Here is a 23,660-nt window from a genome sequence, read left to right as displayed (position 1 = left end):
ATGTGCTATCAGGAGTGTACTGTGGCTGCAGCTGGAAAAAAAAAAAAAAAAAAAAACGCCACAGGGAGACAGGTGTCTACCAAGCACCTTTCATTCATGTGGCGTGCTCGGGATGGGAATTTCGACTCTTTGACCGGATCCGGCTCTTATGGCTCTGATCCTTTTCCAGAATATTATGTAGTGCACATAATGCTTTTTTTTTTTTTTTTTTTCAACTAGGATTAATGCACAAGTAGGATTAATGCCAGGGCCGGGTCTATGCAGGGGCAAGAGGGGGCCTGGCCCCCTCAAATAAATGTTGTGCCCCCTCAAACTAAATCCCCCAAAATATATTCAGTTAGAAATGGTAAAAGGTGCTGGAGCACAATGCCCCCTCAACATATGTGGCTGCCCCCTCATACATGCCTGGCTAGACCCGGCCCTGATTAATGCACATATTTATCCATTTTGTAATGTCTGTTTTATATTTCTTAGAATTTCACTTATGCTTAGAGTATAATATTCTCTTGAGATTTTGAGCAACTGCAGCTGACTTAAATTCCCCTTAGGAATCAATAAAGCATTTCTGATACTGGATTCTGATTCTCAATCCTGATACAGATACTTCTGGGACTAGTCACAAAAATTCTTTGTGCCTGTTGCCATGTTGGTGGAAAAAAAACAAAAACAAAACAACGTCAATATGGCAACATTGACGCTCTCTCGCCTAACTATAATCCTAAAGTTATAAAAATATAACCATAAACTCTGTTTGGGATGTCAGGTAGCTTTGATTAAAAAGAACGATTCGGTTCTCATTGTTCACATCAAATAATCGTTCAGAAGAGTCGAATCGGCCATGGACGACACAACAGCATCGCGCGCAGAGGCTCGTGCATTCCGCACAGTGAGCGCGCCGCGGTGGTGACAGTCGCCATTTTATTTTGAAAATCAAACCGATCCGAAGGCGCAGCGCACCCTCGCATTTCGACAAGTTTGGTGGGAGAAACGGAAAGGGATGAGCATCTAAATTACTTTCTTGGAAGCACGGTGAGATTTATAACACAACTGGAAAACAACTGCTTCTTTACAGCGCGCACAAACAGCGAAACAGCAATAAGGTGGACGGCCGTTGGGGTTTGTACCGTTAGCAACCAGCTAAGGGGGGGCTGGGTGTATTTGCTGGGAAACGACTGTCATGTTCGTCACATCAGCAAAGTAGCAATCTGCTATTTCAGTAATACTTTTAGTAAAGTACTTCACAACTACACCGGGAAGTGTCTACGTTTACAATAGTATATAAAAGAGATCATTTAAATCACACATTGCTGTTACTTTTAAGCACTGCTACCAATTTATAGTTCGAAACTGAAAGGGTAGCGATTCCATAGAGTAGTCCGAGTCCGTCTAACCCGGCTAGGCTAACGTTAGCTGGCAGGATAGCGCAGGAGTCAACCGCAGCACCCGCGGCCTTGAAACCCACGGCCTCTCCGTATGTCACGGTCAAAGCAAAGGTATAAGTTCTGACTCGCACTATAGCCAGCCAGATTTAGTTATGTCATTCTGCATTAACCACGACAGCGTTAGTTTTTATTACATGGCTAGTTAGCGCTACGTATCTGGTTCTCTCTGACTCTGAAACGCTGCTATTCCCTTTCGTGTGAACGCTAGCCAGCTAACGCCGCTTTGATTGTGCTTTGATAACATTCGCTAATGGAAATAGTTCCTATACCATCTTGAGCATCGGTATGTAGGGTTAGAGGGGATTTCTAAAGGGTGACATGTAGCCGGTCGAGTGAGTGCTTGTAGCAGGGTTAATAACACTTAGGAACATGGTAAATAGGCTGGCTAACGTTAGCTATAGCAGCTTAACCAACATTATTTAAGTTAGCATAGTGGTAACGCTGGCTTGAGTAGAAATTGTGTTGTCCTCCTTACCAGGAGTTGAGTTGCAGGCTTTCAGTGTGTATTTTAATTTAACCTAGAAATAAATTGACGTTAAAGTGGTAATATTACATTACCACGAGTGTTCGCTTAAGTTCCGCAATGTGCAGATACCTTGCGGATAATATTAGCCATGTTAGCCTGGTCTTTGTCTCAAGGGGTGAATATTAAAACTTACTACTTGCAGGCGGTCAGTTGTTTAAATTCATTGGCTAGCGACAAAGTTGTCGATTGTTTCATAAGCGCTCGAGTATCCTCGGACAAAGTTAGGGGAGCTGTAACTTTATTTGGGACGGATAAACTGATAGTTGAGTTAGCTAACTTACTGTGAAGATTTGTGTCAGATATTGAGGAAAAGTCGAGGCCTGCTACGCGCTGCTGACACACAAAGTATATGTCTAACTTTACAATATGTGTGTGAAAATGTGACTGAGCTATGTGCGTCGCATTTCTGGTAATTTGGGGACGTTTTTGCGGATAAACGGCCGGAAAGTAGACGAAAAAATCAGCGCGCAGCAGGTTTAGTCACGCAAGTAGGCCTCAAAGCCTGTGACAGTATTTCGTTTTGTCCTCGGCTAAAATGTACTTTCAGAATTAAAGCAAAACTCTATTTGCGCTATGCTTCATAAGGAGTTCCTTCTGTCTCAGTTGCTGCCGTATTGCAAACCCTCTTCTGATGTGATACTATATGTAACATATTTGTTTTTCTTTATCATTGCAGATGCTGAACTTGATGTTACACTGAAGGACCCACGTAGCACCAGGAGCCACTGACAGACAAAGCTCATTTGGAAGCCGATATTTTTCACACCTTTTGGGGGGGGGGAGCAGAAGTAACCTATCACTGAAGTGACTAAAGGGGAATAATGGTGATTTTGCGCCGGGCTCGGCCGCCTGCTTCCGCCCCAACCAGCAATGAATCTTGACTCGCTCTCGCTGGCTTTGTCTCAAATCAGCTACCTGGTGGACAATTTAACGAAGAAAAACTACCGAGCCAGCCAGCAGGAAATACAGCATGTAAGTAGCAACACTGACATCCAGTTCAGTTCAGATTAATTCAGAGAGGTCCGATTGTTATGGCGTGGACTGAATATCTCTTTGAAGCACAGCTACTGATGTTTTTCACTCTTCTAGATTGTGAATCGTCACGGCCCTGAGGCAGACAGGCATCTACTACGCTGTCTCTTCTCCCATGTGGATTTCAGTGGCGATGGTAAAAGCAGTGGCAAGGACTTCCATCAGGTAATTTTTGATTTAGAAACACTACAAATATTTCACTGGGATAATTTCCATAGAAGATTGAATTTTGAGGTGTTGGTGTACAGTAATAATGTTTTCATAGCGCAGAAAGGCATTTCGTGGAACAACATTTGATCATTTTGTTTGCTGAAGGTACTAGTATACCTGAATCAGCGCATTTGACAACAACATGTGTCTATGAAGGAAACAAACAAGTCTTATTTTCATCTTCATATGTTGTTAGTTTTTTGGTTTATTCTTCATTCCTACTATATGAAAATTGATGAACCTGGTGGATGGGTAGTCTTGATGATTTTGTCTTTCCTATATGATCAACTTTCAGCAACCATCTTTTTATCCAGTCAACATTTCATGATATGAGTTTATTGCAGACTGCAGTGGAAGCTGCATTTTAGTCAGTTGTACACTCAAACAAGTAGCTGGAGCTAGGCTGCTTAGGCAAAAGCCAAGCTGTTTTTTGAAATATCTCTTCACCTAAGATGCTAAAAAGAACATTCAACTGCATAAAAACTACACTTTCACAGTACAGTTTAAGGCAAGATATTCCACGCTGATGTGTAGAAATGTGAATCAGAATTACGTTTTTCCCTGGTGGTTGTTATTAGTGACTTACTGTCCTATTTTGTTCTTCACCTGCCACTGTTCTCTTTACTCTCTTCCTCTCCCGGTACCTTTTGCTTTTCAACTTGCCCAAGACACAGTTTCTGATCCAGGAGTGTGTGTCGCTGATCTCAAAGCCAAACTTTATCTCTACTCTGTGCTACGCCATTGACAATCCCCTGCACTACCAGAAGGTAAGGTGGCAGTTGCCTTACTTAACTATTATTTTGATTTTATTCATTGAGTTCTCTGTCAGTTTGTAACACTTGTCACTGTTCATGTCTGTATCATTTAATTACTAAAGCTGGGCTGTACTACCAAATGAACTGAATACAGTGATTGGTTGCAGCTCATCTGGAGGTATACCTTTTGGCTGTCTTGATATGACATAAGCGAATAAAAGAATAAAACATTTTATGTAGAGCATAAAAGAAATGTATAAAATGAGTCCAGACCTGTGTGATGTAGCAGTGTGTAACTGTTGGTTTAGGCAGTGACAGTTAAAGACAAAAATATACCTTAAAGATTTTGTCAGTAAATCAATATGGACCCTTCAAAAATGACTAAAATGCAGTCTTCATTGGGCATCACCACAGTTGTTAAGGGCGGCTTAACCACTGCCTGCTGCTCTCTACAGTGTCACTTTACACATTTTGTAGTACAGCTCTTTCAGCTCATTTTGTCGTATGAATCATTGCCAAGCAAAATCTGCTTGTTTCTCACAAAACACTCAAGGAACGGTACCAATCAGGGATTATAATGGGATTCTTTGTAATAATGACAGTGTCCTCACACATACTTATTGTTTCTAGTATGGATATTTTCTAAGAATCCATGCTTCCCAGAATCCATACATCAGACAGAGCTATCTGTTCTCGATTTCACTTGGGGTTTGTGATTGACGGTAACTGAACACGTTTTTTGTCGTCACATCCATGAAATTGTGCAGCATTTGGGAAAAAGTGAATATTTTAGTGGTGTATCCTGTGGATTTAAATATTTCCCTTGCTTCCCAGTTTTACCAGGTATCCTCTGGAGCAAACCTATAATTTTGTATTTGTTTCTTAAAGGTAATCTCCCAGATTAACTGCTGTAATTCAGTCTGCGCAATCTGAAAAGTTCTAAATCAAGCGTTTTCACCTTTGCACAGTTCAGTATGGATTCAATAATAGAATATTACTGAATCATATTACCAAATTATTTGTTGGCAGTTTTTTAAAGCTCAAATTCTGGTTTGATGTTAGACATAAGACACTGTAATGTATTTTAACCAATCTGATACACTTTGTTATAAGATGAGACATATTTCAGAATCATTGACATTAATATTTTGTTAACACCAATAGGCAAAATATTTAAATGGTCATGGTATTCATTAATCTATGAGAAATAGTCACTGTATCACTGTACCATTGTTTACTCATATAAAAGCAGGGCATTCTGACCAACTCCAACAACATCCCTGCTATACAGTGCCCGTCAGTCGGTTCATGGTCAGCTTTGGTTCTCCTAAGCCTTGTAAATCCAACAGTGTCGAGATAGGCTGGGTCACTGACGCCTGCTGCACGGTGTAACTAATGAGATTCGAGCTTGACAGAACAATCCTGGGTTGAGCAACATATCACTCAGAAAACTTAATACAAGTCAGTTTTACACTATTCACTATTAATAAACTGAATTAGTTGTCAGTTTTTTTTCAGTACCAAAGTTGTAGGAAAACTGAAACCAGCCCCAGAGTTGTATCTGGCCAAGTCAAGCTGTAGCTCATTTGGGCATCCACATGGGTAGAGACATTATTGCAGATGTGTATGAGTAAATATTGAGAGAATTCATGTCTCTTATCTATGGAGATAATATTGGTTCTAAACTGTTTTTCAGAGTTTGAAGCCATCGGCCCACTTATTTACTCAGCTGAGTAAAGTTCTGAAGCTCAGCAAGGTCCAAGAGGTAAGACAACTCTACAGCGGGCTTCATATAATTATCACTCTGATATCTACACTCTAGACAATGACTACGTTTACATGCACACCATATTACGGTTCAGGTCAATATTCCGGTTAAGGTAACTGCGCCGCGGCAACTGGAATATTCTGTTTACATGTTACTTGGCAGTATCGGCGTATTCCACTCTCTTACGTAATGCGACACTCAGCCGCGGGGGGCAGCAGCACGCGTATAGGCGTCTGGTCTGCCGGAAATACAGACGAAGAAGTCTTCTTCTTTTTCTTCTGTCGCGAGTTCTCTGTTTTCTCCCATCGATATCCTCCATGATATTTAAGTCTTTCATTAGCTGAAGGCGGACTGCAGTCTCCTGGCTCTTGCTGCTGTTCGCCAGGCCGTTTTCCCCGCTTGCAGGTAACCATAGCAACAAAGACGCCACAGAATTCCTTGCAGGTCGAGCATGCGCAGTCGTGACTGAATATTCCGGTTCGGGGCATTTTCCGACTAAGGTGTTTACATGCCCCAATATTCCGGTTGGAACAGGCATATGCCAGGGGGGCTTATTCGGAATTCTCTCCAACCGGAATATGACCTTAATCAGGTTCGGGGCGTGTTTACATGATACGTGCGCAACCGGAATATTGCGAATATTCTGGTTAATACAGGAATAAGGTGTTCATGTAAACGCACTCAGTGGTTTGCATAGGTACTACAGAACAGTACATTTGATAGTTAAGAAATATGCAGCATGAACACCACAATTAAACATATAGTTGACCTCAAGCTGACCAATCTGTATGATAGTGTGACTCAACGTGACATTTCAATCATTTTTTTTTCCTCAGGTGATATTTGGTCTTGCTTTGCTCAACTCCAGCAACGCAGACCTTCGAGGTTTTGGTAAGTAAATCTAACAGATTGTAACAAAATTGCACTTCGTTGTACCAATAAACAAATGATCCAGAATTTTTTTTTTTTTTAGGTGTAGGTATATACTTAAACAGTGTTACTCCAGTCTCCTTGTGACTCCCTATGACAAATCCTCTCCCCAATCAGTGTTGGCCTTGGGTTTCATTCATGTAGAAGTGTTGCATTACACAGCAGATCACTTGCTTGGAAAATAAATGTTCCATATTGCACTTTTTCTTTTGATTATTTATTTAATTAAAAAAGCAATAGCACATATTAGCACTAAAATTGTCTTTTTTAAAAAAAAAAAAAAAAGATTGCCTTCTAATGGTATCCAGCAGGTTATTCTAAACGTTACCAAGTCCAGTCCTTCATGATTACAGCAGTATATTAACCAATCTGGAGAAACTTTCCTTTGGTTGTAATGAAGGTGTAGCCTGCAGCTCACTAGAAGATGGAAGCAAGAGTTACACCAGCTAATGATGACACAACAGTATGGGCTGGCCACCTGCAGTCGTGGGAGTTTTTCCGGTGGGCTGGTCTACCTGAGGGCTGACGAGCCCAGCTCTCCTGCAGATTGGCTGGCTGATTGCTCCAAGTTATTCCCAGGGGGGCCCACAGACATTTTCCAAATGAAGATGGCAGACAGGAGCCAGCAAATTCAGTTGTATTTAAGGCATAATTTTGTGCACTGCTTGTTAGTTGTTAATACCAGCAGCAAAAGTTTGACTGGAGTTGACAGGCTCTCAGCAACAAACTTTTCTTTTTCTGGTCTTATTAAGACCATTTCTGCTGAGATGCTCCACTGTACTCAGCAGTGTGTTATCTGGTGTCGTCACGATATCCTGTCTAAATAGGTGATACTGAAACGATACCACAGCAAAACCTAAAACATCAGGAGAAGTAATGGAATAATATATTCGATGATAGAGCATGGAACTTCTTTTTTCTTTTGAATTGACATAGTTTCATCAATAAATTCAAATATATTTTGTCACTGCAGCTGAGTTATATGGCTATTGAAGATGTTTTAACAAAAATAAAATTATTCTGTAATACCTGCTGACCTTTTATAGTAGTGTGTGGAAAAAATAAAAATTGATTCAATATTTCTTTAAAATATAAAATTTTTATTTCCCTCACAAACCTGCCTTGTCTTAGACTAGCCAGCATGACAGTCTCTCTCTTTCTCTCTCTTTCTCCACCTTTGAGATGGTGGACAGAGCGAGAGAGAGATGCCTTGTCAAAATAAGTTGGTGTGTCACAAAATAAATCTCACAAGTAATTATGTTATTTATATGTTATTTACCTTTTGGTCTTTGAATTCCTTGTACAGCTCGGCATGTCTGTCAGCAAAATGCTTTGCCAAGTTAGACATGTTGGCTTGCTTGGTCTGCACGGGTTTAAAACATCTTTTACAGACAGCCTTTTTATTGTCCGTGGGCTTTCCCTGACTGTCGGCTATACATGTGAAATAATGCAGCCTTGCCTTGTTTGTCACCACGGAAGCTGCATATGAGAGGAAAAAAAAGTTGGCACGCTCACTATGCCTGTAGGGAGTGGAAACTGCACTGCACACACTGCCCTGCTGTCATGCAACAATACAACTCATAGGAAATACTATTTATTGAAACACTGTCATACTTAAAATCAGTACTATATCACATTTTATTAGTACCAGTACCAGCAGGGTGTTGCGATACCTTTCTTGTATATTGTAATCTGTCGTATGTATGATGTACTGTGAATTCAAACTAATTGTTTTTTGACGTTGACATCATTCTATTTGAAATTAACATCTGACATTGGCATTTGACAACAGCAACAGCACAAAGAAACTTGCTTAAAACCAAGTGTGCGTTTACCGTATTGAATGAAATTGGTGTTCCCCCCCCCCCCCCCCCCCCCCTCCTCCCCCCCTCCCCCCTCAGCGGCACAGTTCATCAAGCAGAAACTTCCAGACCTCCTGCGGTCATACGTGGACGCGGATCTTGGAGGAAACCAGGAAGGTGGCTTCCAAGACATTGCCATAGAGGTCCTGCACCTGCTCCTCTCCCATCTACTGTTTGGCCAGAAGGGAGCCAGTGGGGTAGGACAAGAGCAGATCGACGCCTTCCTCAAGACATTGTGCAGAGGTACAAGACATAAATTATTGTTTATTTATTATTATTGTGGGGCACTCACTGTAAGATATTAACTCAAACATGCTGTATTTTTGACAAACAAGTTGGTAGTGTCAACTTGGTATTGAATTTCACTTTTGGACTGTGCTGACTTTACTGTTTTCAGTGACTGTTACAATAGGTTTTTGAGTTGTTGTCTTCTTGGTAGATAAATTTCTCAATTATTCATCTTTTGGTTGGTGTTCAATGATAATGGTTTAACATGTGCCAAGAAACACTCTCGTAGTCTATTAATAATGACAACTAATGATTATGTAGAAAACGGAGAGAAAAATGGCTATTGCAAAATAAAATCGCATCAGAACTTTCAAACAGTAGTTTAAAGATTTTTTACAATTTAAAAACGGCTAGAGAAATACCTCCTTTCACTTCAGAAAGGGACACAGACAGGCTGATATCCAACATTGAAAAGATATTTGCCCTTAAAATCCTGTTGTGGTGGCTATTTGGGGCTGACTCATAAAGAAAAATATGGCGTTTTTAACAGTCTGTTAAACAAATTGTGTAAAGGTTGCTGTGCCTTGTTAATCCATGAAAGCGTGTGTGTGTTGTTTCAGATTTCCCCCAGGAGCGCTGTCCTGTGGTGCTCGCACCACTGCTGTACCCTGAAAAACGGGACATTCTCATGGACAGGATCCTGCCAGACTCGGGAGAGTTAGCTAAGACCATGATGGAGAGTTCTCTTGCAGAATTCATGCAAGAAGTTGGCTATGGCTTCTGTGCAAGGTGAATTTATTCATTTATACTGATTTCTTTTTTAGTCATATTTATTTCTTTTTTAAAAACTTCATCCATAACTAACTCATTCACATGATAATTTTAAATTTAATTCTAGCATCGTGGCATGTCTTGTATTAAGCATTAATTACAGTGTCAGCAGTGTGACCACTGCTGTCACTGGTAACTTGCTCCGTATCTTATCTTATTATTAACATTTTGACCCTGTACGTAATAATACTGTCAGGACTATAAAAAATAAATTTACAAAATCTTTCTGCTTGAAAACCCTTTGTTATCTCTGATTGTGTTCCATCATGATTGTTGAAATTCAAGAAAGTCAGCACTATCTGACCTGTGTGTCCTTGTCTCTTTACTAGTCTTGATGAGTGCAGAAATATAATCCTTCAGTATGGGGTGAGAGAGGTCACTGCCAGCCAGGTAGCCAGGGTTCTGGGCATGATGGCTCGTACCCACTCTGGCCTGGCTGATGGCATCCCACTACAGGTGAGCTGATAATAATTGCTGGAATGGAAATTGGCTGCCTGAATGTTTTGACACAGTGCCACATCCTGAGGGTTTTCCCTGGCTTAATTTGGGTCTGAGGCAATGCTCCTGCTCCTGTTGAGATGTTTAGATGATGTTTCATGAATTACCAGTTTTCAGGTCTTTATAAATTAAACTGGAATTGGATTTATTAAATTTACCAGTGTGACTGAACTAATATCAGTGTTTTTGCTCTCTCCCAGTCTATCTCCGCTCCAGGAAGTGGTATCTGGAGTGATGGTAAGGACAAGAGTGATGGCTCACAGGCTCACACCTGGAATGTTGAGGTTCTCATTGACGTGGTCAAAGAAGTGGTGAGTCACTATTCTTTTTACTTAGAATATTTATCTGAAAATTTCACTGCTGTTTTTATGAATTGTTAGGTTCTGTATAACTTAAATGTTGATAGTCAAGTTTCGTGGCAGTCTTTTCTTTGCCATCAATTAATATTTGGTCTGATCTCTGCCAGCCTCATATTTGGTGTGATAATAAATTTTGGCATCTGCTCACATCCATCGCTGCATCTCATTGCTTTTCTTTTTGTCCATGTCAGAATCCCAACCTAAACTTCAAAGAGGTGACGTATGAGTTGGACCACCCTGGCTTCATGATCCGGGACAGTAAAGGCCTGCAAATAGTGGTGTATGGCATCCAGAGGGGGCTGGGCATGGAGGTGTTCCCTGTAGACCTCATATATCGGCCTTGGAAACACGCCGAGGGACAGGTAACCCACCAGCATCTGCTCAGTCAGGATGACATTGCTACATCCGTGTTAGTTTGTAGGGATGTGTCACACTTGGCAAAATGTTGAATAGTCACAAAATTGTTTAAAAAAAATTGTGAATGCAACTATCATCTTGTCTTGTCGACTAGTTCCCTTGTGATTATGGAATCGCACTTTTGCTTGAAATACCCATCCCTGTTAGATTGTAGCAGCAAACCCTGAGGGGATGTTTTGCTACTGCCTTTGTTGTTCAAAAATAAGATTAACTGCTGCATTAAGTAGGAGGTGATAACTATGTTTATACATGTAATGCAGTGTAAACTGACACGTTCAAGCTTGCGTGGCTCTTTATCTGGTGGTGCTTACAAATCACTGCTCTCTAATAGCTGTCTCTTCCTTCAGTTGTCATTTATCCAGCACTCACTGATGAGCCCAGAGGTGTTTTGCTTTGCTGACTACCCTTGCCACACAGTGGCCATTGACATCCTGAAGGCCCCACCAGAGGATGACAACAGGGAGATTGCCACCTGGTATGGAATATGTAGCTTGCTCTTAATATAGTAAAATTTGGCACAGGGCTGATGCTTTATTCTTTTGCTAGTAATCACGTCAGTCTGATGTACTTACTACACATAACAAACACCAAGACTGTTAGTACAGCATGAGCAGAAATGGATTTCATCCCTTGGATGAAAGAAATTATTTTTTTTGAGCATCATTTGGTTATTTTCTCAGTAATTTGGGTCATAACAAGAGAAAAAGTTACTGAAGCAGCTCAGAATTCAAAGGTTTGAGTTCTCATGTCTTTGAGGAGCAGGTGGAGGATACTGCCAACCAAGGAAATTCATTCTTACACTTTTGTGTTCTTACTAGAAAGAAATAGAAATTTATTAATGAGTTTTGTGCTTCTAGATGCTATCAATTGTGTGTGTGTGTGTGTGTGTGTGTGTGTGTGTACATTTGTTTACATCATTGTTTTTTGGTGATTTACTTTTTTTGCTCTAAAAGTAAATCATGAAATACCTTCATTGGACAGCAAAAAAATCAAATTGTGAACATCTACATGTAGCAAGGGTTTTATGATAGTAGTTTTTGTAAGGATGAGCTGTCAGCTTTTGTTATCCTCGAAGTGTGGCCAGAGCTTTATGTGCTACTGAATATGTAATGCACTGAATTGATGACAAAAATCCACACCTCTGAATTTTCATTATCTTGAATGTTAATAGCTGCATCTGACCGTTGGTGTGAGATAAACAGTGTAGGAGGTATCAAATGACACGTGTTGACATGCTTTTGAACCTTTTGGTGGTGCTGCAGTCTAGTCCGGTGGCTCATGTTTCTGCCTCCCCTCACAGGAAGAGCCTGGACCTGGTGGAGAGCCTGCTGCGGTTGTCGGAGGTGGGCCAGTATGAGCAGGTGAAGCAGCTCTTCAGCTTCCCCATCAAGCACTGCCCCGACATGTTGGTGCTGGCATTGCTGCAGATCTCCACCTCCTGGCACACACTGCGCCACGAGCTCATCTCTAACCTCATGCCCATTTTCCTGGGCAACCACCCCAACTCTGCCATAATCCTGCACTATGCCTGGCATGGACAGGTTGGTATCTTGTTGATAATGGTTGTTGGAGTGTGTCAGCAAATCCTGCTGCAGAGTTTGTTTTATTTAATCACAAGATCACAGGGATGCGTCAGCATGCTGATATGCTTTGATAGGTCAGAGTGATTTTTGTCGGATATTTGCTTTGTAGATGTTTTCTAGACTTGGTATTTACCCTGACTATGTATTCTGTGAAGTCGCTTGAACCTGGCGGCTTTTTTACTGTTTTCTTTTTTTTTTTATTTATTTATTTATCTGTTAAATTATTTATTTTTAATTAATTTTTTTTTTTTTAGGGCCAGTCTCCCTCCATCCGCCAGCTAATCATGCACTCAATGGCTGAGTGGTACATGAGAGGGGAGCAGTATGACCAGGCCAAGCTGTCACGCATCCTGGATGTGGCCCAGGACTTGAAGGTTCGTGGGAGCACACCAAATAATAAAAAGTGTTCATAGTGTTGTTACATTGTGAATTAGTGTATTGAAGGTATTCTATCCCCAGTTAAGATAAATGTAACAAACAATTTATGGCTAATGCCCTCTTAAAGCCCCTAACTAGAAATTGTACAGCTAGCTTGACTTAAACAATTAAAAAAAAATCTTTTAGGAATTTAAAACACAAAAGGTAAAAAGGACTTGAATTGTTTGAGATATCTACAGTTTTGGGGCAGAAGACTGAGAAGTTGAGAGTATCACATAACACAGGGTGATTCACTCATTTTTCTCCATAAGGTTTATGTTGGCTTGCTAACTAGGAATAAAGGCAGCATATTGAAATATTTGCATTAATACTTTCGGTGTACTGGAAATTCAGGCATCATAATAACGATGACCACTAAGTCTTTGTTTGTTTTTCATCCAGTCTTTATCGATGCTGCTGAATGGTACTCCGTTTGCCTTTGTTATTGACCTTGCTGCACTTGCCTCTCGCCGTGAATACCTCAAACTTGACAAATGGCTGACTGACAAAATCAGAGAGCATGGGGTGAGTCCTCAAACTGATGCTGGTGCACACATTGCTCTCAAAACATTATTCTGAAAGGATCAGTAGTGGGTAGTAGTAGTTTTCTCAAGTGTATCATTAAATGGATTTTGGATTTTGAGCTTATTAATGTTCAGTGTTTTCCGAGAACATCTTATTTCATTGTCTGTAACACCTACTTTGTCTCTGTGTATCAGGAACCCTTTATCCAGGCGTGTGTGACGTTCCTGAAGAGGCGCTGCCCATCTATTATGGGGGGTCTGGCCCCTGACAAGGAGCAGCCCAAGAGCGCCCAGCTGCCCCCAGAGACCTTGGCCACCATGCTGGCCTGCTTGCAGTCCTGTGCTGGGTACAACACTGTTTACTGACTTTATGGATGAACGTGTCATCATGTCATATTGCTCAATTGAAGCCGACTGTTTTATCTAAGTCTGATTAACAGCCTTATGCAGGCATCATAATTATGTTTACTGTTAAGCCATCATTTTGTTAGTTCCCCAGTCTCCACAGTCACCACTATGATTTATCATAGATATCAGCTGTTTGCCCTTCCTTTTACCAACCACCCCAGTACTGTTTAGACCCATTCATGAATTCCTATTAGTGCCTCAGTTTTACATCAACTTGGTATTTAACCCCACCCCACCCCTCCACTATGTGGTCAACGCCACCATGTAACCAGCTCTTGCACTTGTGGACATACAGGCATACACAGTCTTAAACATGTTATTAGTAGGACTAGGTATCAGAAACCAGTTTCATCATTTTTCATTTGCTAGAAAAATCTACATTTTATGAATCCCCAGGAGTGTGTCTCAGGAGCTGTCAGAGACAATCCTGACCATGGTGGCCAACTGCAGCAACGTGATGAACAAAGCCCGGCAGCCGCCACCAGGCGTGATGCCAAAGGGACGTGCTCCCAGCACCAGCAGCCTCGATGCCATCTCACCTGTACAGGTATCAGTGTCTTGTCTACATGTAAAGGGTGCAGTCCTGCCCCTGCACATCTGTGAACTTGTGGAATCAGCTCTTTATCAAGGAGAACATAATAGCATTGATGAATGTTTCCTGTGAAATGGATACATGATCATTCAAAAACATCAGCCATCATCTACAGTAAACACATGTCCAAAACTGGAGACTGACAATGGTTTGACCGACATTGATGATATTTAAATAAGACAAAATTTACAGTTTTTGCTGTTTATTTATACAAAATTAGCTTTAGAAACAAGTTTGTTTTTTTTCTGATGGTCATAGATTTTTTGAAGCGCTTTAAATGCCACATACTGTGTTAAACTCTGCACATGTGATGTAATTTGTAGCTTGACCCTCTATCATGTTTTTGGTTGTTTAGCTCCCATTGGCTCTCTCTTTCTCTCTCTCTCTCTCTCTCTCCCTCTCTCTCTCTCTCTTTGACTTAAATCCTCTCTGCTTCCTCCCCCTTCTAGATGGACCCTCTGTCGGCCATGGGCTCCCTAAACTTGGGAGGCACGGCCACTTCTCATACTCAAAGCATGCAGGGTTTCCCCTCCTCTCTGAGCTCGGCTTTCAGTAACCCTCAGTCCCCGGCCAAGGCCTTCCCACCTCTCTCCAACCCCAACCCCAGCACACCATTTGGGGGCATTGGCAGCCTCTCCTCGCAGCTTCCTGGTATGGACTCTGGTACTACACCTTTTAATTATTTTCTGACAAAATACATTAGCACTTCATATCACAGTTGCTTGACTGTTTGTTTGTTTTCATTGTCTCCCAGGGAAATGAGAATGGAACAGTTTGTAGTTGATTATTTGTGTACATACATACAACATATCATTTTATTGATGAGTGGGGTGGAGCTGGAGATCCTGAGGCACCTCATACCCAATCTAGTTCTTGACCAAAAGCTAAAGGAGCTGTTGGAATCCCTTGGCTTTGAACAGCCCTACCTGAGGATTTTAGGCTGGCAAAATCACTGTCAACATTTAAAGCACCTAAAACTGGGTCTTACAGATTTTCTCCTTATTTTGGTCTATACCCATTTTATGCATTTTTTTTTCTAGCCATCAAACTCATTTTTGAAAGTGCCATACAGATGCTTTTTTTTTTTTTTATCGTAAAATTAAGTTTTATATATGGTTGAATGTCAGTTGTGTTTCCTCCAGGTCCTTTGGGTTCAGGCATTGGCTCTGGTATTGGTTCGGGTCTGGGGATGCCGGCAGTGAGCAACGATCCATTTGGCACCAGGAAGATGAGCACGCCGGGGCTTAACCCGCCCACCTTTCAGCAGAGTAAGATGAAGGCCTGTAAGTGGTGGTGGTGGTGTGACTGAGAGCCCCGCCCTGCGCTGCTCAACACTGTATTTCCTCTGTGCTGATCATGATTAATTTTTCATTTTGTTAATTTATATTTTATTTTTTCTGCACCCTTGGGTGCCACACTGGTATGGTTAAGGACACTGCTCAGTAGTGTCAGTACCACAAAGTTTTTAGTTTTTATATTTGTCATAACCTCTTCTAAACAATGAGGTATACCATTTCAACTTCTTAACCATGTCTAAAATTTCATAACTTTTTAAATTATGTTTTTACTTTTTGAATCTTAGAGGAAATACAGGTCAGTCTTCCATTCTTTGTCTGCTTTTGCTGACAGCCCCACTTTAGTGTCCTAAGTGTAAGCATCAACAAGTGGTCTAACATGACTTGATCAGTTGGAGTCCTTTTGATGCCTAGTGTGTTACTTCAAGGTTGTACTCATGCTTCTCATAAATTGTTCTTTTATACCCATGCTTAATCATTTAACTCAAAATACTAGTTGATGGTGCCTTAGTTTTTTTTAAAAAATATTTGTTCTCTTTTTACTTAGCTGACCTCTCTCAGGTGTGGCCTGAGGCAAACCAGCACTTTAGTAAGGAGATAGATGACGAAGCGAACAGCTACTTCCAGCGCATCTACAACCACCCACCTCACCCGACCATGTCTGTGGATGAGGTAGCTATACCTTACCTTGTTAAGCAAAACTCCCAGCCTTCAGATCAGATTTCTATGTGCTTGCAGGAGATTCTGGACCTGTGCTGATAATCAGTTCTAATGGTTGTCTTCAGTATTGTTGCTCTTCTAATTCAGGCCTCATCATCTCCTTCAACCATTATGCTTCTCCTCCTAGGTACTGGAGATGCTGCAGAGGTTCAAGGACTCAACCATCAAACGGGAACGAGAGGTCTTCAATTGCATGCTGCGGAACTTGTTTGAGGAGTATCGATTCTTCCCCCAATACCCGGACAAGGAACTGCACATCACCGCCTGCCTATTTGGTGGTATCATCGAGAAAGGCCTGGTCACCTACATGGCGCTGGGCCTGGCCCTGCGATATGTTCTTGAAGCCTTACGGAAACCTTACGGATCCAAAATGTATTACTTTGGTATCGCTGCTCTAGATAGGTTCAAAAACAGGTGTGGGAATTATTTTTTTACTTTTATTTTTTTAAAAATGTTTTTACCTCAATCATTGTGTCTGGGGACAGGCTAACTGGTATTTTTGTTGCTTTAGATTGAAGGACTATCCCCAGTATTGTCAACACTTGGCCTCAATTGGCCACTTCTTGCAATTTCCACACCATTTACAAGAGGTAAACAGGTTTCCTTAATTTTCTGTATTCTTCTGGAGTTTTTATGTTCATCATTTCTGCGCTCTGTCCTGGCCACGGGCAGAGAAATTTACTCCTAGATAAATAAGTCTCTCGCTCTGCACTTCCCATATCCTGTGCGTGCAGTATATCGAGTATGGCCAGCAGTCACGGGACCCTCCGGTGAAGATGCAGGGCTCCATCACCACTCCTGGTAGTCTGGCGCTGGCCCAGGTCCAAGCCCAGGCCCAGTCACAGCAAACCGGTGTCCCCAAAGCCCCCCAGCCAGGCCAGCCCAGCACCTTGGTTACCACCACTACTACTACAACCACAGCATCTAAGACCACAACCATCACAAGACCAACACCGAGCAGCTTCAAGAAGGATGTGCCTGTGAGTATAACTGTTAACAGCACTTAAGAGTTATGTCTTGTTACTTGGCAACTACATTCACTATACTGCACAGTAAAACATGGCCACAGATTTACTCTTGTTATTATTTAAAAAGCTCCTCACACCTGTTGAAGAGATAACTGTCCTCTTGCCTGCAGCCCTCCATAAACACTACCAACATTGATACTTTGCTGGTGGCCACAGACCAAACAGAGAGGATTGTAGAGCCTCCAGAGAATGTCCAGGAGAAGATTGCCTTTATCTTCAACAACCTATCTCAGTCCAACATGACACAGAAGGTAAAGGGACACAAATAAGCTGTGGCTGTACCTCATAGAACTCAGCAGTGTAGAGATGTGTGGAGTTCTAAACTCTGTTTTCTGCTGTCAGGTTGAGGAGCTGAAAGAGACAGTGAAGGAGGAGTTCATGCCCTGGGTGTCTCAGTATCTGGTGATGAAGCGAGTCAGCATTGAGCCCAACTTCCATAGTCTGTACTCCAACTTCCTGGATACACTCAAGAACCCCGAGTTTGTCAAGATGGTCCTCAATGAGACCTATAGGAACATCAAGGTAATACATTTTCTTGATTGAAGAGTAAGTTGAGATTTGTTGAAGACTTAAGATTACACTTTTTAAAAAAAAAAAAAAAAGCTTTGACCAGCAGCTCTATAGCATGCTCAGTCGGCTCACAAAAAGTTTCCGACCCTTTGGTGGTCACAATCTTTGGTCTAGGAGACTGTGCCTTGATCGTGTGTGTATGTGTGTGTGTGTTGGTGTTTGTGTGTTTGTGTTCATACAACTTGCCTAAAAGGGGCATAGCAATGTGAGTTGCCTATCACAAAAAGGCACATAACTTTCAAATGTATTCACAGACTTGCATAAGATTTTGTGAAAAGGTTGGTCATGAGCCAAAGGACAGCTTAGTAACTGTTCAGACCAATTGGCATGTTGCAGGCAGGTTTTACCAAGGGAAATATTGGTATATAGGGCAAATTCTTCTTTATCCTTATGCAAAACATGGCCTCTGATGTTTATTTCAGATCAAATATTGAATAACACAATGTTTACAACAATTAGAAAACTGAGGAAACAATTATTGGAGTGGCCAGTAATTTTAGATTTGTCCTATACCTGTCATTGAAACATATTTGACCAATAAGGGTTTAAGTAGTCCTTACTTTTTAGTCTTTTTTTTTTTTTTTTTTAATGCCCTCCAACCCCCACCTCACCCTACCCAAATCTCTCTGTTTTTTCCTTTCAAGGTCCTTTTGACCTCAGACAAGGCAGCTGCCAATTTCTCTGATCGTTCCCTGCTGAAGAACCTGGGTCACTGGCTGGGCATGATCACACTGGCCAAAAACAAGCCAATTCTCTACACAGTAAGAATCAACAACAACCTCATACACTTTTTAACAACACATTTGAAATGTCTTCTTTTGTGTGTTTTTGAGTTTACTTCCAAACTCACCATCAAACTGTGTTGCGATATCGTGCTGTGTGCCTCTTGAAGGCTTTTGAGTTGAGTTATCTATCTGTCTCCCAGGACTTGGAAGTGAAGTCTCTCCTGCTGGAAGCTTATGTGAAAGGCCAGCAGGAGCTGCTGTATGTTGTTCCCTTTGTGGCCAAAGTCCTGGAATCCAGTCTAAGGAGTATGGTGAGTCACACAGGTGTAGGCGTTGGACAGAATGTATTTCCACCACACTAGACACAAGCCAGTATAAAATTTCATTCTAGTTTGTATTTATATAATTTTGTCATTTGTCATTTTAGGTATTTATTTCTGTCAAAAATATGCTGGTGGACAGCTGCCAGTGTATTTATCAAAATAAGTATAGAAACTGCAATTTAAAACACAGTAAAATGAAACCATTAAATTAATATATTTCATGTCTGTCCGCATTTCATACCAGCTTACTCCTGTCCTTTTCAGTCTCCATTGTGATTTTATTGCAATTAATAACTTTGTATATGTCTCTGGTGTTGTAGATCTTCAGGCCCCAGAATCCCTGGACCATGGCCATCATGAATGTTCTTGCTGAGCTGCATCAGGAACATGACCTCAAGGTATTGGTTACCTCTTTCTAGATCCACCTGCATGCAGAACCAAAGTAGATAATGAACGGCACACACATTCATGGTACACACAAAAACTGAGGCAGTGGTTGCAAATCATGGTTTTGGGGCATGACCACATAAATATTTACAGGCTGCTTCCAGTTCTACCTTGTGTAAGCTGTTTGTGTAAGATACAATAGTGTCAGGTTGTGTGCTACATTTTACTTTGCCTTTAGCCGGTTTGTTCAAATGTGTTGATTAATGTAGTGTGATTTCAAAGCACAATAAGAGGTCTTCTTTGTTGTTAGACATTCCTTGTGGGTAGCAGTGCCTTTGACTAATGTTGATTTAACACTCCATATCCCTTTTCCACTGCAGTTGAACTTGAAGTTTGAGATTGAAGTTCTGTGTAAGAACCTGTCTCTGGACATCAACGAGTTGAAGCCAGGAAACCTGCTGAAAGACAAAGACAAACTCAAGAGCCTGGAGGAGCAGCTGTCGGCACCAAAGAAGGAGGCAAAGCCTCCAGAGGAGATGCTCCCTATTGTCACCACTGGTAGGTGTTCTTCCTTGTGTTGCCTTTTCCTCAATTGCTGCTGGTTCTGTTCCCAGCTGCCCTTCTACTTCACCCACACCTGAAAATTTTAATTTTATGAGCTGGGCACCTTTATTTCAGCTGGGATTTTTGTCTAGTTGTGCTTTATCCATTTTTTTTCCAATTTCTGTTTATATGCTGACCGTTGTGTATACTGCTTCTCCTTCCTGTATTTCAATCCCAAAACATTTTGTAACCAACAGGAAATTTCATTCCATTTGCAGCTGCCCCCTCCACCCCTGCTGCCACCACCACCACCTGTACAACAACTGGGCCCCCCACCCCACAGTTTAGTTACCATGACATCAATGTGTATGCCCTGGCAGGCTTGGCCCCACACATCAATATCAACGTCAATGTAAGTATCAGGTCCCTAAAAACCACTGGCTGAGCTGAGATTGATACCAATACCTCTATGGAACATTGAGCAGTTAAACATGGAAATAGAGCACATTAACACAGTTGAATCCCACAGTTCTCTGTTTTTAAGCCAGTGTGCAAAACACACTGGACTTCAAGTTCTTGAAAATTATTTTGATCGTTATTAAGAGTTTTGCTGCTTCTTAGCATGCCCCTCTCTTCCTTCCCATTCCTGTCTGTCGTCTCTCCCTCCTCTCTTTCTGCCCCATACGCCTTTCTGCTCCTGATTCTGTACTCACTCTTTTTCTGCTCCTTTCTTGTTGTCTTCCTCTCCTGTCTCCTTCGATTTTTGTCTTTAGATCCCCCTTCTACAAGCCCATCCCCAACTGAAGCAGTGTGTACGTCAGTCTGTGGAGAGGGCTGTCCAGGAGCTGGTGCACCCAGTGGTTGATCGCTCCATCAAAATTGCCATGACAACCTGTGAGCAGATTGTCAGGAAGGACTTTGCCCTGGACTCAGAAGAGTCCCGCATGCGAGTGGCTGCCCACCACATGATGAGGAACCTGACTGCCGGCATGGCCATGATCACCTGCCGTGAGCCGCTACTCATGAGCATCGCCACCAACCTGAAGAACAGCTTTGCTGCTGCACTTAGGGTAGGCTCAAGGCTTACGTGAGGGCTTCACCTTGCAAGCAAATGTTTTGTGGGCTCAAGAAAATGTACGTTGTGAAAGACCTGAAATTTAATGTGGTGCCTGGGCACTAAGATTCTTTGGATGTTAATCTAACAATTGTCTTCATGTGATGCATTATCTTCACTACTTTGCCTACCTGTAAGGCATGCCTTTTTGTGATTCTGTCAGATAACTTGTTCCTCCCCTCGGTCTCTAACTTCTGATGTTTATTCCCCCAGGCACCAACCCCTCAGCAGAGGGAGATGATGGAGGAAGCTGCAGCCAGAATCGCTCAGGACAACTGTGAACTGGCTTGCTGCTTCATCCAGAAGACAGCTGTGGAGAAAGCTGGCCCTGAAATGGACAAGAGACTAGCCACGGTAAGACTTTATAAAGGCTGATTAGCTGAACAGTCCTAAGGTTTAATGCATATGGCATGTTAAGTAGAGGTACCCCAATATGAATACCACATACTTAACTTAAGTTGATTAATTGACCTATTGTAATACAGTTACAGATTTAAATTCCTCTTTTGATAAAAATGTCACAGTAGCCTGGGCTCAAGTCTTGCCCAAGCCCTTTGCTGCATGTCATCTCATGTCTTTGTGTTTCCTGTCTTACTCTTGAATGACAATCAGATAAAGCAAAAAAGTCTTCCCAAAAGTATTTTTATTTTCAAGTATGTTTTTTGCTCAGTTGTAATGATTGCATCCCCCTACAGGAGTTTGAGCTGAGGAAGCATGCACGTCAAGAGGGACGGCGTTACTGTGACCCTGTGGTGCTGACTTACCAGGCTGAACGTATGCCTGAGCAGATCAGACTTAAGGTAGGACATAGAAACTAGCATTGGGCCAGTACTGCTGACAGTAGGCCACATCAGGATACTGGAACTACTTTTGTGACTGGAGAATGTAAATATGTAAAATATGCATATCCCACACATATCAGATTTGATTCTTATGTGTTCAATGTGGTTCACACCAGCACTGTTTCATGAGTCATTTTCACATACCTTCACTGATATATGGTGATACCTTTCAAGGCATATCACAGTACTGAAGCCCCAAAGGCATTTTATATGGCATACACAAACTGCCTGAGCACAGAACACTTATCTGGCAACTGTCATAAAACAATAGTAGTATATCAAAACACATCTCTAGAGTGAACAGCCCTGTTAAGACTTGGACACAAAACCTGCTCTACATGTCTATTCCCCTTCTGGCATGAACGAAACCTTAAGATACCTACATGACAAATGAGTGAATTTTGCTTGAGACTGTGTGCAGCCAGTGGTTGCTGCTTCAGTTTTTGACTTTGTACATGTATACTGTAGGTGGGAGGAGTGGACCCCAAGCAGCTGGCTGTGTATGAGGAGTTTGCAAGGAATGTCCCAGGCTTCCTACCCAGTAATGACCTCTCTCAACCCACTGGCTTTTTGGCTCAACCCATGAAGGTGAATTTCTTTTTGATGGTTACATGGTAATTGACAGTAACTGTAAAACTATAGGAAAAAGATGCAGAAAAGATCTTAAATAACCTTTGCTGGAGTTTTCTTACCACAGAACAAGTTTCCAAATGTTAGTGTTGGCTAAAAGCAATGATTTGGACAATATTTTAGCCAATATGGATAGTCCCTTGTAAGAAATAAGGACCATCAGTATTTTGTTGCCACTTTTTCGTTTCTTCTGTTGTCAATATGCTGTTGCGGCACTAGTACAAGGGCTCATTTTGACATACTTGCCAATCTGCAGAGCATTCTGATGTGTTGAGAGCAGGAAGAATATGTCACATGTAGTAGTGTGTAACACAACAGACCATAATTCATTCTTCTGTCAACAGCAGCAGGCGTGGGCCACAGATGATGTAGCCCAGATCTATGACAAGTGCATGGCAGATCTGGAGCAACACCTACATGCCATCCCTCCTGCCCTCGCCATGAACCCTCAGACCCAGGCCCTGCGCAGTCTGCTGGAGGCAGTGGCCATGGCTAGGAACTCCAGGGAAGGCATTGCTGCACTGGGCCTGTTGCAGAAGGTATGAGTGTAACTACCCAGATAAAAGCCTTGTGTAGAGGTACTTTACAATTCCCACCTGTGCTCCAACCGCTCACAGTCCAAACTTGATATTCAAATATTTGGAAGAGCTTCTGAAGGAAATGCCTTGGAAGAGAGTACTAGTTTAAGGATTGATGAGTCTGTCTTGTATTCGTTTGCCAACTACAAAGGTCCAAGGTGGTAGCCAGCTAAGCTTATCTGACTTTGGGCAGTTGCTTCCCTTTTGCCTGACAAAATGCTGATGCCAGTAATATCAGTCGGGAGTTGGAATTGATATTTTCCGATTGGACAACGTTGCTATTGAATATTGCCAAGCCTATGATATTAAGAAAAGTATTGTCTACTCTCAATTTTCCAGGCAGTGGACGGTCTCCTTGATGCTACTAGTGGGGCTGATGCTGACCTGCTGCTGCGTTATAGGGAGTGCCACCTGCTGGTGCTTAAAGCCCTGCAGGATGGACGTGCCTATGGACCCCAGTGGTGCAACAAGCAGATCACAAGGTGAGTCACCAAACATTTGATCTTAAGACTTCTTGACTTAA

At 41.9% G+C, this 23,660-nt stretch overlaps 1 protein-coding gene across 12 annotated transcripts in view; it reads left to right on the top strand.

The window, feature by feature from the left end:
• Window positions 1-884: 884 nt before the first annotated feature.
• The window catches only part of cnot1 (CCR4-NOT transcription complex, subunit 1), a 29,785-nt gene continuing 7,009 nt past the window's right edge, over window positions 885-23,660 (top strand). Inside the window, exons 1-36 of one of the 12 annotated variants that reach the window (XM_030052792.1) lie at window positions 885-1,029; window positions 2,645-2,940; window positions 3,058-3,165; window positions 3,885-3,977; window positions 5,662-5,730; window positions 6,570-6,624; window positions 8,565-8,768; window positions 9,374-9,542; window positions 9,914-10,040; window positions 10,283-10,393; window positions 10,633-10,803; window positions 11,206-11,333; window positions 12,159-12,399; window positions 12,696-12,815; window positions 13,261-13,383; window positions 13,578-13,729; window positions 14,187-14,337; window positions 14,832-15,045; window positions 15,525-15,650; window positions 16,225-16,349; window positions 16,525-16,811; window positions 16,909-16,987; window positions 17,132-17,377; window positions 17,536-17,676; window positions 17,768-17,947; window positions 18,640-18,756; window positions 18,921-19,031; window positions 19,364-19,441; window positions 19,811-19,988; window positions 20,252-20,385; window positions 20,747-21,043; window positions 21,301-21,441; window positions 21,783-21,887; window positions 22,398-22,517; window positions 22,907-23,098; window positions 23,477-23,619. In XM_030052792.1, coding sequence (XP_029908652.1) covers window positions 2,839-2,940; window positions 3,058-3,165; window positions 3,885-3,977; window positions 5,662-5,730; window positions 6,570-6,624; window positions 8,565-8,768; window positions 9,374-9,542; window positions 9,914-10,040; window positions 10,283-10,393; window positions 10,633-10,803; window positions 11,206-11,333; window positions 12,159-12,399; window positions 12,696-12,815; window positions 13,261-13,383; window positions 13,578-13,729; window positions 14,187-14,337; window positions 14,832-15,045; window positions 15,525-15,650; window positions 16,225-16,349; window positions 16,525-16,811; window positions 16,909-16,987; window positions 17,132-17,377; window positions 17,536-17,676; window positions 17,768-17,947; window positions 18,640-18,756; window positions 18,921-19,031; window positions 19,364-19,441; window positions 19,811-19,988; window positions 20,252-20,385; window positions 20,747-21,043; window positions 21,301-21,441; window positions 21,783-21,887; window positions 22,398-22,517; window positions 22,907-23,098; window positions 23,477-23,619 — 5,138 coding nt within the window. In that variant the 5' untranslated portion in view covers window positions 885-1,029; window positions 2,645-2,838. Of the gene's footprint in view, window positions 1,030-2,644; window positions 2,941-3,057; window positions 3,166-3,878; window positions 3,978-5,661; window positions 5,731-6,569; window positions 6,625-8,564; window positions 8,769-9,373; window positions 9,543-9,913; window positions 10,041-10,282; window positions 10,394-10,632; window positions 10,804-11,205; window positions 11,334-12,158; window positions 12,400-12,695; window positions 12,816-13,260; window positions 13,384-13,577; window positions 13,730-14,186; window positions 14,338-14,831; window positions 15,046-15,524; window positions 15,651-16,224; window positions 16,350-16,524; window positions 16,812-16,908; window positions 16,988-17,122; window positions 17,378-17,535; window positions 17,677-17,767; window positions 17,948-18,639; window positions 18,757-18,920; window positions 19,032-19,363; window positions 19,442-19,810; window positions 19,989-20,230; window positions 20,386-20,746; window positions 21,044-21,300; window positions 21,442-21,782; window positions 21,888-22,397; window positions 22,518-22,903; window positions 23,099-23,476; window positions 23,620-23,660 lie in introns of all 12 variants that reach the window. The other 11 variants (XM_030052782.1, XM_030052791.1, XM_030052790.1 and 8 more) reach the window with 11 other exon arrangements.

Source organism: Myripristis murdjan, chromosome 6 (assembly GCF_902150065.1).
Source record: "Myripristis murdjan chromosome 6, fMyrMur1.1, whole genome shotgun sequence".
In the NCBI taxonomy this organism is placed as follows: domain Eukaryota; kingdom Metazoa; phylum Chordata; class Actinopteri; order Holocentriformes; family Holocentridae; genus Myripristis; species Myripristis murdjan.
The sequence above is the reverse complement of the archived record's forward strand: the minus strand, read 5'-3'. Positions and strand labels throughout refer to the sequence as shown.